At 49.9% G+C, this 13,492-nt stretch overlaps 1 protein-coding gene across 1 annotated transcript in view; it reads right to left on the bottom strand.

Annotated features, from left to right (window-relative positions):
• Positions 1-13,492, bottom strand: part of dcaf5 (ddb1 and cul4 associated factor 5) — a 31,086-nt gene that overhangs the window by 9,002 nt on the left and 8,592 nt on the right. The window contains exons 5-8 of the mRNA XM_065004396.1: positions 12,425-12,554; positions 8,546-8,759; positions 1,670-1,736; positions 1,452-1,579 (exon numbers count right to left, since the gene is read on the bottom strand). Of these exons, the coding sequence (XP_064860468.1) occupies positions 1,452-1,579; positions 1,670-1,736; positions 8,546-8,759; positions 12,425-12,554 (539 nt within the window). The remainder of the gene's footprint in view (positions 1-1,451; positions 1,580-1,669; positions 1,737-8,545; positions 8,760-12,424; positions 12,555-13,492) is intronic.

Below are 13,492 nucleotides of genomic sequence, written 5' to 3'. Positions count from 1 at the left end.
ATCAATCAACAAGAGAACAGAGACTTACGGATGAACGGCTGATGCCCATCCAATGGTAAAGAGTGGATGAGTTTGCAACCAAAGAAGGGGGAGGCCATTTTACCAGCCAAGGAAGAGTCAGTGAGGGTAGCTAACCCAATAGCGATATAGCGAGGTAAATCTGAAGTAGATAGATTCCTGAGGCAATAACCCAGAGGTGGCGATCGGAGAAAAGCTCCAGGCAGATGGAAATCGTCACAACAGCAGTCGGTGAGCGCTAAGCCAAGATCGAACATCTCTGGTTCCCTACTTCGGAGAACAGGTCAAAAAGTTGACCAGACAAGTATCAGAAAAACAGACCGCTACTAAAGTATTAGAGCAGGCAGGAATTATTTTCCATTTTGGTTTTGAGGCAGGGGGCAAGCCTTCTGGTACAGGAGATCTGATTGGTTGATTACGTCACACCTCCTCGTGATTGGTGGATTGTAGCTCACCACAGCAAACGCGCTTGTCTTCATGGTTGGCTAAGATTAACCAGAAATCTCCACATGACGTTGACAAATAGTGCATTCTATATAGTTCAGTTAATAAATATTTCAAAACATAACCATTTTAAAAAATATATATAGTTATAGTTAGCCAGCTACAGCTAAATTACTTTGTCTATGACCACACTACGTTGTTACTTCGGTAAATAAAATAAAACTCAAAACTACCTTCCCTTTAAAAAGTGAGTCCGCCTCCCGGGTGGCGCAGTGGTTAAGGGCGCTGTACTGGGCGCTGTGCCACCAGAGACTCTGGGTTCACGCCCAGGCTCTGTCGTAACCGGCCGCGTCCAGGAGGTCCGTGGGGCACAATTGGCCTAGCGTCGTCCGGGTTAGGGAGGGCTTGGTCGGTAGGGGTGTCCTTGTCTCATCGCGCACCAGCGACTCCTGTGGCGGGCCGGGCGTAGTGCGCGCTAACCAAGGTTGCCAGGTGCACGGTGTTTCCTCCGACACATTGGTGCGGCTGGCTTCCGGGTTGGGATGCGCGCTGTGTTAAGAAGCAGTGCGGCTTGGTTGGGTTGTGTATCGGAGGACGCATGACTTTCAACCTCTCCCGAGCCCGTACGGGAGTTGTAGCGATGAGACAAGATAGTAGCTCCTACTACAATTGGATACCACGAAATTGGGGAGAAAAGGGGGTAAAATTCACACAAAAAAAGTAAGTTCCAAGACAAATTGTGATGCAATGTATTGACATGATGTTGTAATGATATGAATCAAGTCCCAGGTCATTTTACAAATAACTAAGTCACACACCTGTTATAAATTATGTAAATAAAGTGAGAAAACAAACAAACCTCAATGACGTCAAACTAAAATTCAACCATGGAGAGATGGAAAAACTAAATCATGACGATGACTTGACGTGCACGCATCACGACGACGTAATGGTGAGGTCACTGACGACGACATCCCCGCTAAACGTACCTTGATGACCTTCTCGACCCCGGAGGAGCAGATCATATTGGTGCTGGGGTTAAACCGGACTTGGTTCACGATGGAACGGTGACCCTTCAGGACCATGGACGCTCCGTTGACCACACGTCCCGGGCCTCCTGGAAGGGGGGGGGGGGCAGGGCGGAACGAGAGAGAGACTGTAATCTCAGGGACACAGATGGACACACCGATAAGAAACACACACTTACCTGCTTCAGGATCCTTGGGGATTCTCCACATGTAAAGGTTGAAGTCATCTGATCCAGACAAGATGTACTGGAGGAAGACAACAGAGATTAAGACAACCCCCAATGGCACCCTATTCCCTATGTAGTGCACTACTTTAGACCAGAGCCCTATATAGTGCACTACTTTAGACCAGAGCCCTATATAGTGCACTACTTTAGACCAGGGCCCTATTCCCTATATAGTGCACTACTTTAGACCAGAGCCCTATTCCCTATATAGTACACTACTTTAGACCAGAGCCCTATTCCCTATATAGTGAATAGGGTAGGCATTTGGGACATTAGACAGACGGGACAACAGAACCCACACACAGACAGAGAGACAGGGCAACAGAACCACACACAGAGAGACGGGGCAACAGAACCACACACAGAGAGACGGGGCAACAGAACCACACACAGAGAGACGGGGCAACAGAACCACACACAGAGAGACGGGGCAACAGAACCACACACAGAGAGACGGGGCAACAGAACCACACAGACAGACACACAGACGGGGCAACAGAACCACACAGACAGACACACAGACGGGGCAACAGAACCACACAGACGGGGCAACAGAACCACACACAGAGAGACGGGGCAACAGAACCACACACAGAGAGACGGGGCAACAGAACCACACACAGAGAGACGGGGCAACAGAACCACACACAGAGAGACGGGGCAACAGAACCACACACAGAGAGACGGGGCAACAGAACCACACACAGAGAGACGGGGCAACAGAACCACACACACAGACAGACAGACGGGGCAACAGAACCACACACACAGACAGACAGACGGGGCAACAGAACCACACACACAGACAGACAGACGGGGCAACAGAACCACACACACAGACAGACAGACGGGGCAACAGAACCACACACACAGACAGACAGACGGGGCAACAGAACCACACACACAGACAGACAGACGGGGCAACAGAACCACACACACACAGACGGGGCAACAGAACCACACACACACAGACGGGACAACAGAACCACACACACACACAGACGGGGCAACAGAACCACACAGAGACTAGGCCTCTGCATCGTTACTACCTTTGCGTCACACCGTCGCTTCCGACCAAATTTTAGGATCAAGCGTTAAATTGTCTCTAAGGGCTCTGATCTAAGATCAGTGTAGTTCGGCCTTTTGAGATCATCATAAGATTACATGGACAGACGGGACCTGATCCTAGGACGCGTTATGAACAAACGGGGCCTCGAACCTCCGTGTAAAACAAGCAGTGAGTTCAGTACAGTAGAAATTTATTTACGACAAAAATTTTTTTTAAAAACAACGCTTCTTTGAGGGAAGATACATCACGTCTCAGGTTCTAACTTGTACAAAACACACCGAGCAGAAATATGGTTGCCGTCTGGTGCCAGCCAACTAGGAGTCAAAAACCCAAGGCAGAAGAGAAAAATGACCCAACATCTTCCCTGTCTCACCAGCGTAGGACGTCTCCCAACGGGTTGAGTAGCTGCTCGCAGCGTAATTATGAGGAACTCGCCAATAAATTCTGAAACGAGTTCCAACGCAAACTGTCAAACAAAATCTGACAATGTATGGAGACGCCTCAAGCTCCCAGCTAATATCCAATCAAATCCACACGGACATTAACCCACTCCTAGCCAGCCACAATTGGCTTAAAAAAAAGATCTCTTACACAATTCTAGACCAGCACATTCCCCTCTCTTACAACGCACAATTAAAGATCTATTACACAATTCTAGACCAGCACATTCCCCTCTCTTACAAAGCACAATTAAAGATCTATTACACAATACAAGGGTCTTCTGATGTGATTTAAGCATCGACATGAACTCAGGTCCAACTTCATGGTTTCTCTATGAGCAACTGTCATTTTGAGTGGTAAACTGAGAACCTGGGGAAAATTCAAAAAGTGCCTATTAAAAAGCTAGGAATAAATGAATGAGAGGCTTGTGCCATTTTTTATCATTTATAAGTAGACCCCTGCACTAGGGTGATTCCTACCTACTACAGTACCATGTTTGACTGACTGCTTTTTGAGTCACAAACCTCAGTGGGCCACAGCGTGGTTTTTAAAATCTCTACTTATGTATTGTCAACTATAGTATCGTCAGCCATTTCATTCCAGTCTGTCTGTCTCTAGCGAACGGGCCTCACCTCCTCCCACTTTTTTTGTTTACTTCTAGTGGAGCCTCAACCTGCTGTAGCCGGGTCCCCCCCCAGACAGCAGCCGGGTCTCCCCCCCAGACAGCAGCGTACCGTAGCCGGGTCTCCCCCCCAGACAGCAGCGTACCGTAGCCGGGTCTCCCCCCAGACAGCAGCGTACCGTAGCCGGGTCTCCCCCAGACAGCAGCAGACAGCAGCGTACCGTAGAGGGGTCTCCCCCAGACAGCAGCGTACCGTAGCCGGGTCTCCCCCAGACAGCAGCGTACCGTAGCCGGGTCTCCCCCAGACAGCAGCGTGCCGTAGCCGGGTCTCCCCAGACAGCAGCGTACCGTAGCCGGGTCTCCCCAGACAGCAGCGTACCGTAGCCGGGTCTCCCCCAGACAGCAGCGTACCGTAGCCGGGTCTCCCCAGACAGCAGCGTACCGTAGCAGGGTCTCCCCAGACAGCAGCGTACCGCAGCCGGGTCTCCCCCAGACAGCAGCGTACCGCAGCAGGGTCTCCCCAGACAGCAGCCGGGTCTCCCCAGACAGCAGTGTGCCGTAGCCGGGTCCCCCAGACAGCGGCCGGGTCTCCCCAGACAGCGGCCGGGTCTCCCCAGACAGCGGCCGGGTCTCCCCCAGACAGCGGCCGGGTCTCCCCCAGACAGCAGCCAGGTCTCCCCCAGACAGCAGCCAGGTCTCCCCAGACAGCAGCCAGGTCTCCCCCAGACAGCAGCCAGGTCTCCCCCAGACAGCAGCCGGGTCTCCCCAGACAGCAGCGTCTCCCAGAGCCGGGTCTCCCCCCAGACAGCAGCGTACCGTAGCCGGGTCTCCCCAGACAGCAGCGTACCGTAGCCGGGTCCCCCCAGACAGCAGCGTGCCGTAGCCCGGTCTCCCCCAGACAGCAGCGTGCCGTAGCCAGGTCTCCCCCAGACAGCAGCGTACCGTAGCCGGGTCTCCCCCAGACAGCAGCGTACCGTAGCCGGGTCTCCACCAGACAGCAGCCGGGTCTCCCCCAGACAGCAGCGTGCCGGGTCTCCCCCAGACAGCAGCCAGGTCTCCCCCAGACAGCAGCGTACCGTAACCGGGTCTCCCCCAGACAGCAGCCGGGTCTCCCCCAGACAGCAGCGTGCCGTAGCCGGGTCTCCCCAAGACAGCAGCGTACCGTAGCCGGGTCTCCCCAGACAGCAGCCGGGTCTCCCCCAGACAGCAGCGTACCGTAGCCGGGTCTCCCCAGACAGCAGCCGGGTCTCCCCTCCCAGACAGCAGCGTACCGTAGCCGGGTCTCCCCCAGACAGCAGCCGGGTCTCCCCTCCCAGACAGCAGCGTACCGTAGCCGGGTCTCCCCCAGACAGCAGGCGGGTCTCCCCTCCCAGACAGCAGCGTGCCGTAGCCGGGTCCCCCAGACAGATGCCGCGTCTCCCCAGACAGCAGCCGGGTCTCCCCCAGAGAGCAGCGTACCGTAGCCGGGTCTCCCCAGACAGCAGCCGGGTCTCCCCCAGACAGCAGCGTGCCGTAGCCGGGTCCCCCGAGACAGCAGCCGGGTCTCCCCCAGACAGCAGCCGGGTCTCCCCCAGACAGCAGCCGGGTCTCCCCCAGACAGCAGCCGGGTCTCCCCCAGACAGCAGCCGGGTCTCCCCCAGACAGCAGCCGGGTCTCCCCCAGACAGCAGCCGGGTCTCCCCCAGACAGCAGCCGGGTCTCCCCCCAGACAGCAGCCGGGTCTCCCCCAGACAGCAGCGTGCCGTAGCCGGGTCCCCCAGACAGATGCCGGGTCTCCCCAGACAGCAGCCGGGTCTCCCCCAGAGAGCAGCGTACCGTAGCCGGGTCTCCCCCAGACAGCAGCCGGGTCTCCCCCAGACAGCAGCGTACCGTAGCCGGGTCTCCCCCAGACAGCAGCGTACCGTAGCCGGGTCTCCCCCAGACAGCAGCGTACCGTAGCCGGGTCTCCCCCAGACAGCAGCGTACCGTAGCAGGGTCTCCCCCAGACAGCAGCGTACCGTAGCCGGGTCTCCCCCCAGACAGCAGCGTACCGTAGCCGGGTCTCCCCAGAGAGCAGCGTACCGTAGCCGGGTCTCCCCGAGACAGCAGCGTGCCGTAGCCGGGTCCCCCAGACAGCAGCCGGGTCTCCCCCAGACAGCAGCATACCGTAGCCGGGTCTCCCCGAGACAACAGCGTGCCGTAGCCGGGTCTCCCCCAGACAGCAACCGGGTCTCGCCCCAGACACCAGCCGGGTATCCCCCAGACAGCAGCCGGGTCTCCCCCAGACAGCAGCCGGGTCTCCCCCAGACAGCAGCCGGGTCTCCCCCAGACAGCAGCGTGCCGTAGCCGGGTCTCCCCAGACAGCAGCCGGGTCTCCCCGCAGACAGCAGCGTGCCGTAGCCGGGTCTCCCCCCAGACAGCAGCCGGGTCTCCCCCCCAGACAGCAGCGTGCCGTAGCCGGGTCTCCCCCAGACAATGTAGAAAAAAGTACAAATAAAGCAACTCTGGAATGAGTACGTGTCCAAACGTTTGGTTGGTTGGTAGGTATATATATATATATATATATATATATATATATAACCCTTGAATGAGTAGGTGTCCAAACTGTTGACTGGTACTGTATATACATACACACAGTATGTATGCATATATACAGTACATATACATAGGCACACATATATACACACACAAAATACGAAAGTATGAGAACACCGCTTCAAAATGGTAGATTCGGCAATTTGAGTCACATCAGTCGCTGACAGGTGTATAAAAGAGAGAACACGGCCATGCAATCTCCATAGACAAACATTGGCAGTAGAATGGCCCGTACTGAAGAGTTCAGTGACTTTCAGAGTGGCACAGTCATGCCACCTTACCAACAAGTCAGTTCGTCAAATGTCTGTCCTGCTAGAGCTGCCCCCCGGGTCAACTGTAAATGCTGTTATTGTGAAGTGGAAACGTCTAGGAGCAACAACGGCTCAGCCGTGAAGTGGTAGGCCACACAAGCTCACAGAAAGGGACCGCCGAGTGCTGAAACACTTAGGGTGTAGAAATCGTCTGTCCTCGGTTGCAACACTCACTACCGAGTTCCAAACTGCCTCTGGAAGCAACGTCAGCACAAGAACTGTTCGTCGGGAGCTTAATGAAATGGGTCTCCATGGCCAAGCAGCCGCACACAAGCCTAAGATCACCATGCACAATGCCAAGTGTCGTAAAGCTCGTCCCCATTGGACTCTGGAACAGTGGAAAAGCGTTCTCTGGAGTGATTAACTTTCACCATCTGGCAGTCCGACGGAGGAATCTGGGTTTTGCAGAGAACGCTACCTGCCACAATGCATAATGCCAACTGTAAAGTTTGGTGGATGAGGAATAATGGTCTGGGGCTGTTTTTTCATGGTTCAAGCCCCTTAGTTCCAGTGAAGGGAAATCTTAACACCACAGCATACAATGACATTCTAGAAGATTCTGTGCTTCCAACTTTGTGACAACAGTTTGGGGAAACCCCTTTCCTGTTTCAACATGACAATGTCCCTGTACTCAAATCGAGGTCCATACAGGAAGGGTTTGTCGAGATCGGTGTGGAAGAACTTGACTGGCCTGCATAGAGCCCTGACCTCAACCCCATCAAACACTTTTGGGATGAATTGTAACGCCGACTGCGAGCCAGGAGGCCTAATCGCCCGACCTCACTAATGCTCTTGTGGCTGAATGGAAGCAAGTCCCCACAGCAATGTTCCTACATCTAGTGGAAAGCCTTCCCAAAAGAGTGGAGGCTGTTATAGCAGCAATGTTCCAACATCTAGTGGAAAGCCTTCCCAGGAGAGTGGAGGCTGTTATAGCAGCAATGTTCCAACATCTAGTGGAAAGCCTTCCCAGGAGAGTGGAGGCTGTTATAGCAGCAATGTTCCAACATCTAGTGGAAAGCCTTCCCAGAAGAGTGGAGGCTGTTATAGCAGCAATGTTCCAACATCTAGTAGAAAGTCTTCCCAGAAGAGTGGAGGCTGTTATAGCTGCAATGTTCCTACATCTAGTGGAAAGCCTTCCCAGAAGAGTGGAGGCTGTTATAGCAGCAATGTTCCAACATCTAGTGGAAAGCCTTCCCAGAAGAGTGGAGGCTGTTATAGCAGCAACAATGTTCCAACATCTAGTGGAAAGCCTTCCCAGAAGAGTGGAGGCTGTTATAGCAGCAATGTTCCAACATCTAGTGGAAAGCCTTCCCAGAAGAGTGGAGGCTGTTATAGCAACAATGTTCCAACATCTAGTGGAAAGCCTTCCCAGAAGAGTGGAGGCTGTTATAGCAGCAATGTTCCAACATCTAGTGGAAAGCCTTCCCAGAAGAGTGGAGGCTGTTATAGCAGCAATGTTCCAACATCTAGTGGAAAGCCTTCCCAGAAGAGTGGAGGCTGTTATAGCAGCAACATGTGGGACCAACTCCATATTAATGCCCATGATTTTGGAATGAGATGTTCAACGAGCGGGTCTCCACATACTTTTGGTCATGTAGTGTATATATACACACACACGCTGCTCACCGGTCTAAATATTAGGTACACCATCCTCTTCCTAAAGACAGTCATGTGGCTTGCTATAGAAAATACTAGAATGGGCAAAACGAGTGACCTAAGCAACTTTGTGCGGCTTTGACCGTCGGCGCCAGGCAAGCCGGATCCAGTATCTCCTTCCTGGGCTTTTTACCCGAACGACAGGGTTTACCTCACCTGATCCTCGTCTCCAGCGAAGCAGCAGCTCTTCATGGTACAGGAGTTGAAGTAGCCCTGGTTGTCGAACTGGAAGCTGGGTAGGCGAGAGTGTAGCTCGTAGAGGACCGGGGGTAGCCTGCGACGCAGGGCCAGGAGCTGGGTCCCTGCGCTGTTAAAACGCACCGACATGGCACTCTGCAGGGACATGCTGCCGCCGTACCGCAGCAGAGAACTGGGAGAGACAGAGAGACAGACAGAGAGAGAGAAGGGGGGAGAGAGATGGAGAAAGAGACGGACAGAGAGATGGGGGAGAGAGAGATGGAGATGGGGGATAGAGAGAGATGGGGGAGAGAGAGAGAGAGATGGGGGATAGAGAGATGGGGGAGAGAGAGAGAGACGGAGAGAGAGAGAGAGAGATGGGGGGAGAGAGAGAGAGAGAGAGATGGGGGATAGAGAAAGATGGGGGATAGAGAGAGAGAGAGAGAGAGATGGGGAGAGAGAGAGAGAGACGGGGGAGAGAGAGAGACGGGGGAGAGAGAGAGACGGGGGAGAGAGAGAGAGAGGGAGAGAGACGGAGAGAGAGAGGGAGAGAGAGAGGGAGAGAGAGGGAGAGAGACGGAGAGAGAGAGGGAGAGAGAGAGGGATACAGAGAGAGAGATACAGAGAGAGAGATACAGAGAGAGAGAGACAGAGAGGGAGAGAGAGACAGAGAGGGAGAGAGAGAGAGAGACAGAGAGGGAGAGAGAGAGAGAGACAGAGAGGGAGAGAGAGAGAGAGACAGAGAGGGAGAGAGAGAGCGAGAGAGACAGAGCGAGAGAGACAGAGCGAGAGAGACAGAGCGAGAGAGAGCGAGAGAGACAGAGCGAGAGAGACAGAGCGAGAGAGACAGAGCGAGAGAGACAGAGCGAGAGAGACAGAGCGAGAGAGACAGAGCGAGAGAGACAGAGCGAGAGAGACAGAGCGAGAGAGAGAGCGAGAGAGCGAGAGACGGGGAGAAAGAGAGAGAGATGGAGAGACCAGGAAAGAGAAATGAGGTGTATATTAGAAAGGAAAGGTCTGGCTCGTTTGGGGTCACGACTGACTGTTTTTTTTTAAAGCACTTAGTGACAGCTGCTGATGTAAAAAGGTCTTTATAAATGTGACTGATAAAAACCGCGTAGATCAAGAACAGCAAAGCAAAGGGAAGGTACTTCGCAGGTCTGATTACATTTAGAGGCAGTTTCAGTGTTATATGGTCAGAGCAGAAGCAATTAGTGTTGTCACGATACCATGTCGCGTATCACGATACCATACCAAGTATCACGATACCATAACGAGTATCACGATACCATAACGAGTATCACGATACCAACATTTTGCAAACTATACCATGCCTAGTATCACGATATCATACCAAGTATCACGATGCCAACATTTTACAAACTATACCATGCCTAGTATCACGATATCATACCAAGTATCACGATGCCAACATTTTACAAACTATACCATGCCTAGTATCACGATACCATACCAAGTATCACGATACCAAGTAGTATCGTGATACAACAGTAAAAAAAATTAAAATGTAAATATTCTGTTCATCCTGGCCACTAAAAACCTGTCACTGATATTTACGCTTCTACTCAATACAACACATTGAATTCAACGTCACACTGTGCAGTGTATAAATAGAATGTTGCATGGAATGGCTGATTGGTTAATATACACGCATAATGACCTGCATGTCATCGTGTCACGCTGATTGGTTAATATACACGCATAATGACCTGCATGTCATCGTGTCACGCTGATTGGTTAATATACACGTATAATGACCTGCATGTCATCGTGTCACGCTGATTGGTTAATATACACGTATAATGACCTGCATGTCATCGTGTCACGCTGATTGGTTAATATATACGTATAATGACCTGCATGTCATCGTGTCAGTAAGGGGGGAAACCACTGCATGAAAACCCTTCATCACTGTACAGTTAACACAGAGACGCTCTTCCCTCCCTTCCTCCGCAAACACTTCTTTACTTGGCCATTAAATAAACAACAAAGAAAATCTCATAGGTTTGTCTCTGTCCTTCTTCTCAGCTTCGGCTTTGTGTCGGTCTCTCCCTCGGCGTGCCACAGTGCTCCTTCTATGTGGCCTCTACGGCTGGTTGACACTTTCCCCTAGTTACCTCCACTCGGTTCTCTCCCTCTGTCTCCCTCATAAAACACACACACACCACCTCTCACACCCACACACACCACCTCTCACACCCACACACACCACCTCTCACACCCACACACCACCTCTCACACACCCACACCACCTCTCACACACCCACACCACCTCTCACACACCCACACCACCTCTCACACACCCACACCACCTCTCACACACACACACAACACCACCTCTCACACACACACACAACACCACCTCTCACACACACACCACACCACCTCACACACACACCACACCACCTCTCACACACACACACCACACCACCTCTCACACACACACACCACACCACCTCTCACACACACACACCACACCACCTCTCACACACACACCACACCACCTCTCACACACACACCACCTCCACCACCTCTCACACACCACACCACCTCTCACACACCACACCACCTCTCACACACCACACCACCTCTCACACACCACACCACCTCTCACACACCACACCACCTCTCACACACCACACCACCTCTCACACACCACACCACCTCTCACACACCACACCACCTCTCACACACCACACCACCTCTCACACACACACCTCCCAACTTCTAAAACGTTACGCACCAAACAGAATTGAAGGATCACCAGAAAGATATATATTATTTTATATATAGTTAGGGGAACACGAGGCCTATATGAAAAATAATATATAGTTAGGGGAACACGAGGCCTATATGAATCAACACGAGGCCTATATGTAAAATAATATATAGTTAGGGGAACACGAGGCCTATATGAATCAACACGAGGCCTATATGAATCAACACGAGGCCTATATGTAAAATAATATATAGTTAGGGGAACACGAGGCCTATATGAATCAACACGAGGCCTATATGTAAAATAATATATAGTTAGGGGAACACGAGGCCTATATGAATCAACACGAGGCCTATATGAATCAACACGAGGCCTATATGTAAAATAATATATAGTTAGGGGAACACGAGGCCTATATGAATCAACACGAGGCCTATATGTAAAATAATATATAGTTAGGGGAACACGAGGCCTATATGAATCAACACGAGGCCTATATGTAAAATAATATATAGTTAGGGGAACACGAGGCCTATATGAAAAATAATATATAGTTAGGGGAACACGAGGCCTATATGAATCAACACGAGGCCTATATGTAAAATAATATATAGTTAGGGGAACACGAGGCCTATATGTAAAATAATATATAGTTAGGGGAACACGGGGCCTATAATCAATGATACTTTTGAAGCACATCTCATGAGTAGCTGCCACACGTGATATAAGCACGAAAGTGGATAGGATATTATTGGACCGGCTCATACAAGAGACTAGAGGCCGTTCGCTTATATTCAACTGACTCTATAAACACAACAGACTTCATTAACACTTCATAACGTTCTTTAGATCGACAGGGCTGGAAAAAGTCGGCAGTAACATATGAAACGGTACTACGGTGTTCTAAAACGTTGGTATCGTGATTTTACTGTGGTTATATACCGTTGCAACACTAAAAGCAATGACTCAATAATAAAAACAACAGCGCACTCTAGTGGACAAACTGGGTCAGACAGACGCTGGATTACAGCCTGAAAGTTCTCAAGAGTTAAAGAGTGGAAAAAAAAGGTTGCTGAAGTTTCTGAGAGTGACAGTTAACGGCGGCCATGTTGTCTCACGTGCGAGGTTTGCGTATGTCCCACAGCCCCACCCCCTCCTTGGAGTTGGCTGTAGCCAGTAGTCGGGGCTCTGCCGGGTTGAACATCACACTGTGGAAGGCTGATGGGTAGTTGGCCAGACAGAAGGGCTCTGAAACACACAGGGAAGGACATGGATTTGAACTCTGATGACATGGTTATTGATCAAGGGGAAGCCTATTGCATGTTTCATATACTGTAATACTCTGAAACTATAGCTTTATATACAGTAATACACTGAAAATATAGCTTTATATACAGTAATACGCTGAAAATATAGCTTTATATACAGTAATACTGAAAACAAAACTTTATATACAGTAATACTCTGAAAACAAAATGTTATATACAGTAATACTCTGAAACTATAGCTTTATATACTGTAATACTCTGAAACTATAGCTTTATATACTGTAATACACTGAAACTATAGCTTTATATACAGTAATACACTGAAAATAAAGCTTTATATACAGTAATACACTGAAAATATAGCTTTATATACAGTAATACACTGAAAACAAAACTTTATATACAGTAATACTCTGAAAACAAAACTTTATATACAGTAATACTCTGAAAACAAAACTTTATATACAGTAATACTCTGAAAACAAAACTTTATATACAGTAATACACTGAAAATATAGCTTTATATACAGTAATACTGAAAACAAAACTTTATATACAGTAATACTCTGAAAACAAAACTTTATATACAGTAATACTCTGAAAACAAAACTTTATATACAGTAATACTCTGAAAACAAAACTTTATATACAGTAATACTCTGAAAACAAAACTTTATATACAGTAATACACTGAAAACAAAACTTTATATACAGTAATACACTGAAAATATAGCTTTATATACAGTAATACTGAAAACAAAACTTTATATACAGTAATACTCTGAAAACAGTCTGCTGTTGTAAATATTCAGTCAGTGACATAAGGGTTCTAGAACACAGGAGGACATTATGTAAGATTCCGCTCTTGAAGCACAAACTACAATCAAATGTTGTATCTAATGGTAATTGATGGTAGGA

This window comes from Oncorhynchus nerka, linkage group LG18 (assembly GCF_034236695.1).
Source record: "Oncorhynchus nerka isolate Pitt River linkage group LG18, Oner_Uvic_2.0, whole genome shotgun sequence".
Taxonomy (NCBI): Eukaryota; Metazoa; Chordata; class Actinopteri; order Salmoniformes; family Salmonidae; genus Oncorhynchus; species Oncorhynchus nerka.
Note: the sequence above shows the minus strand (reverse complement) of the source record. Positions and strands in the feature narration are given on the sequence as shown.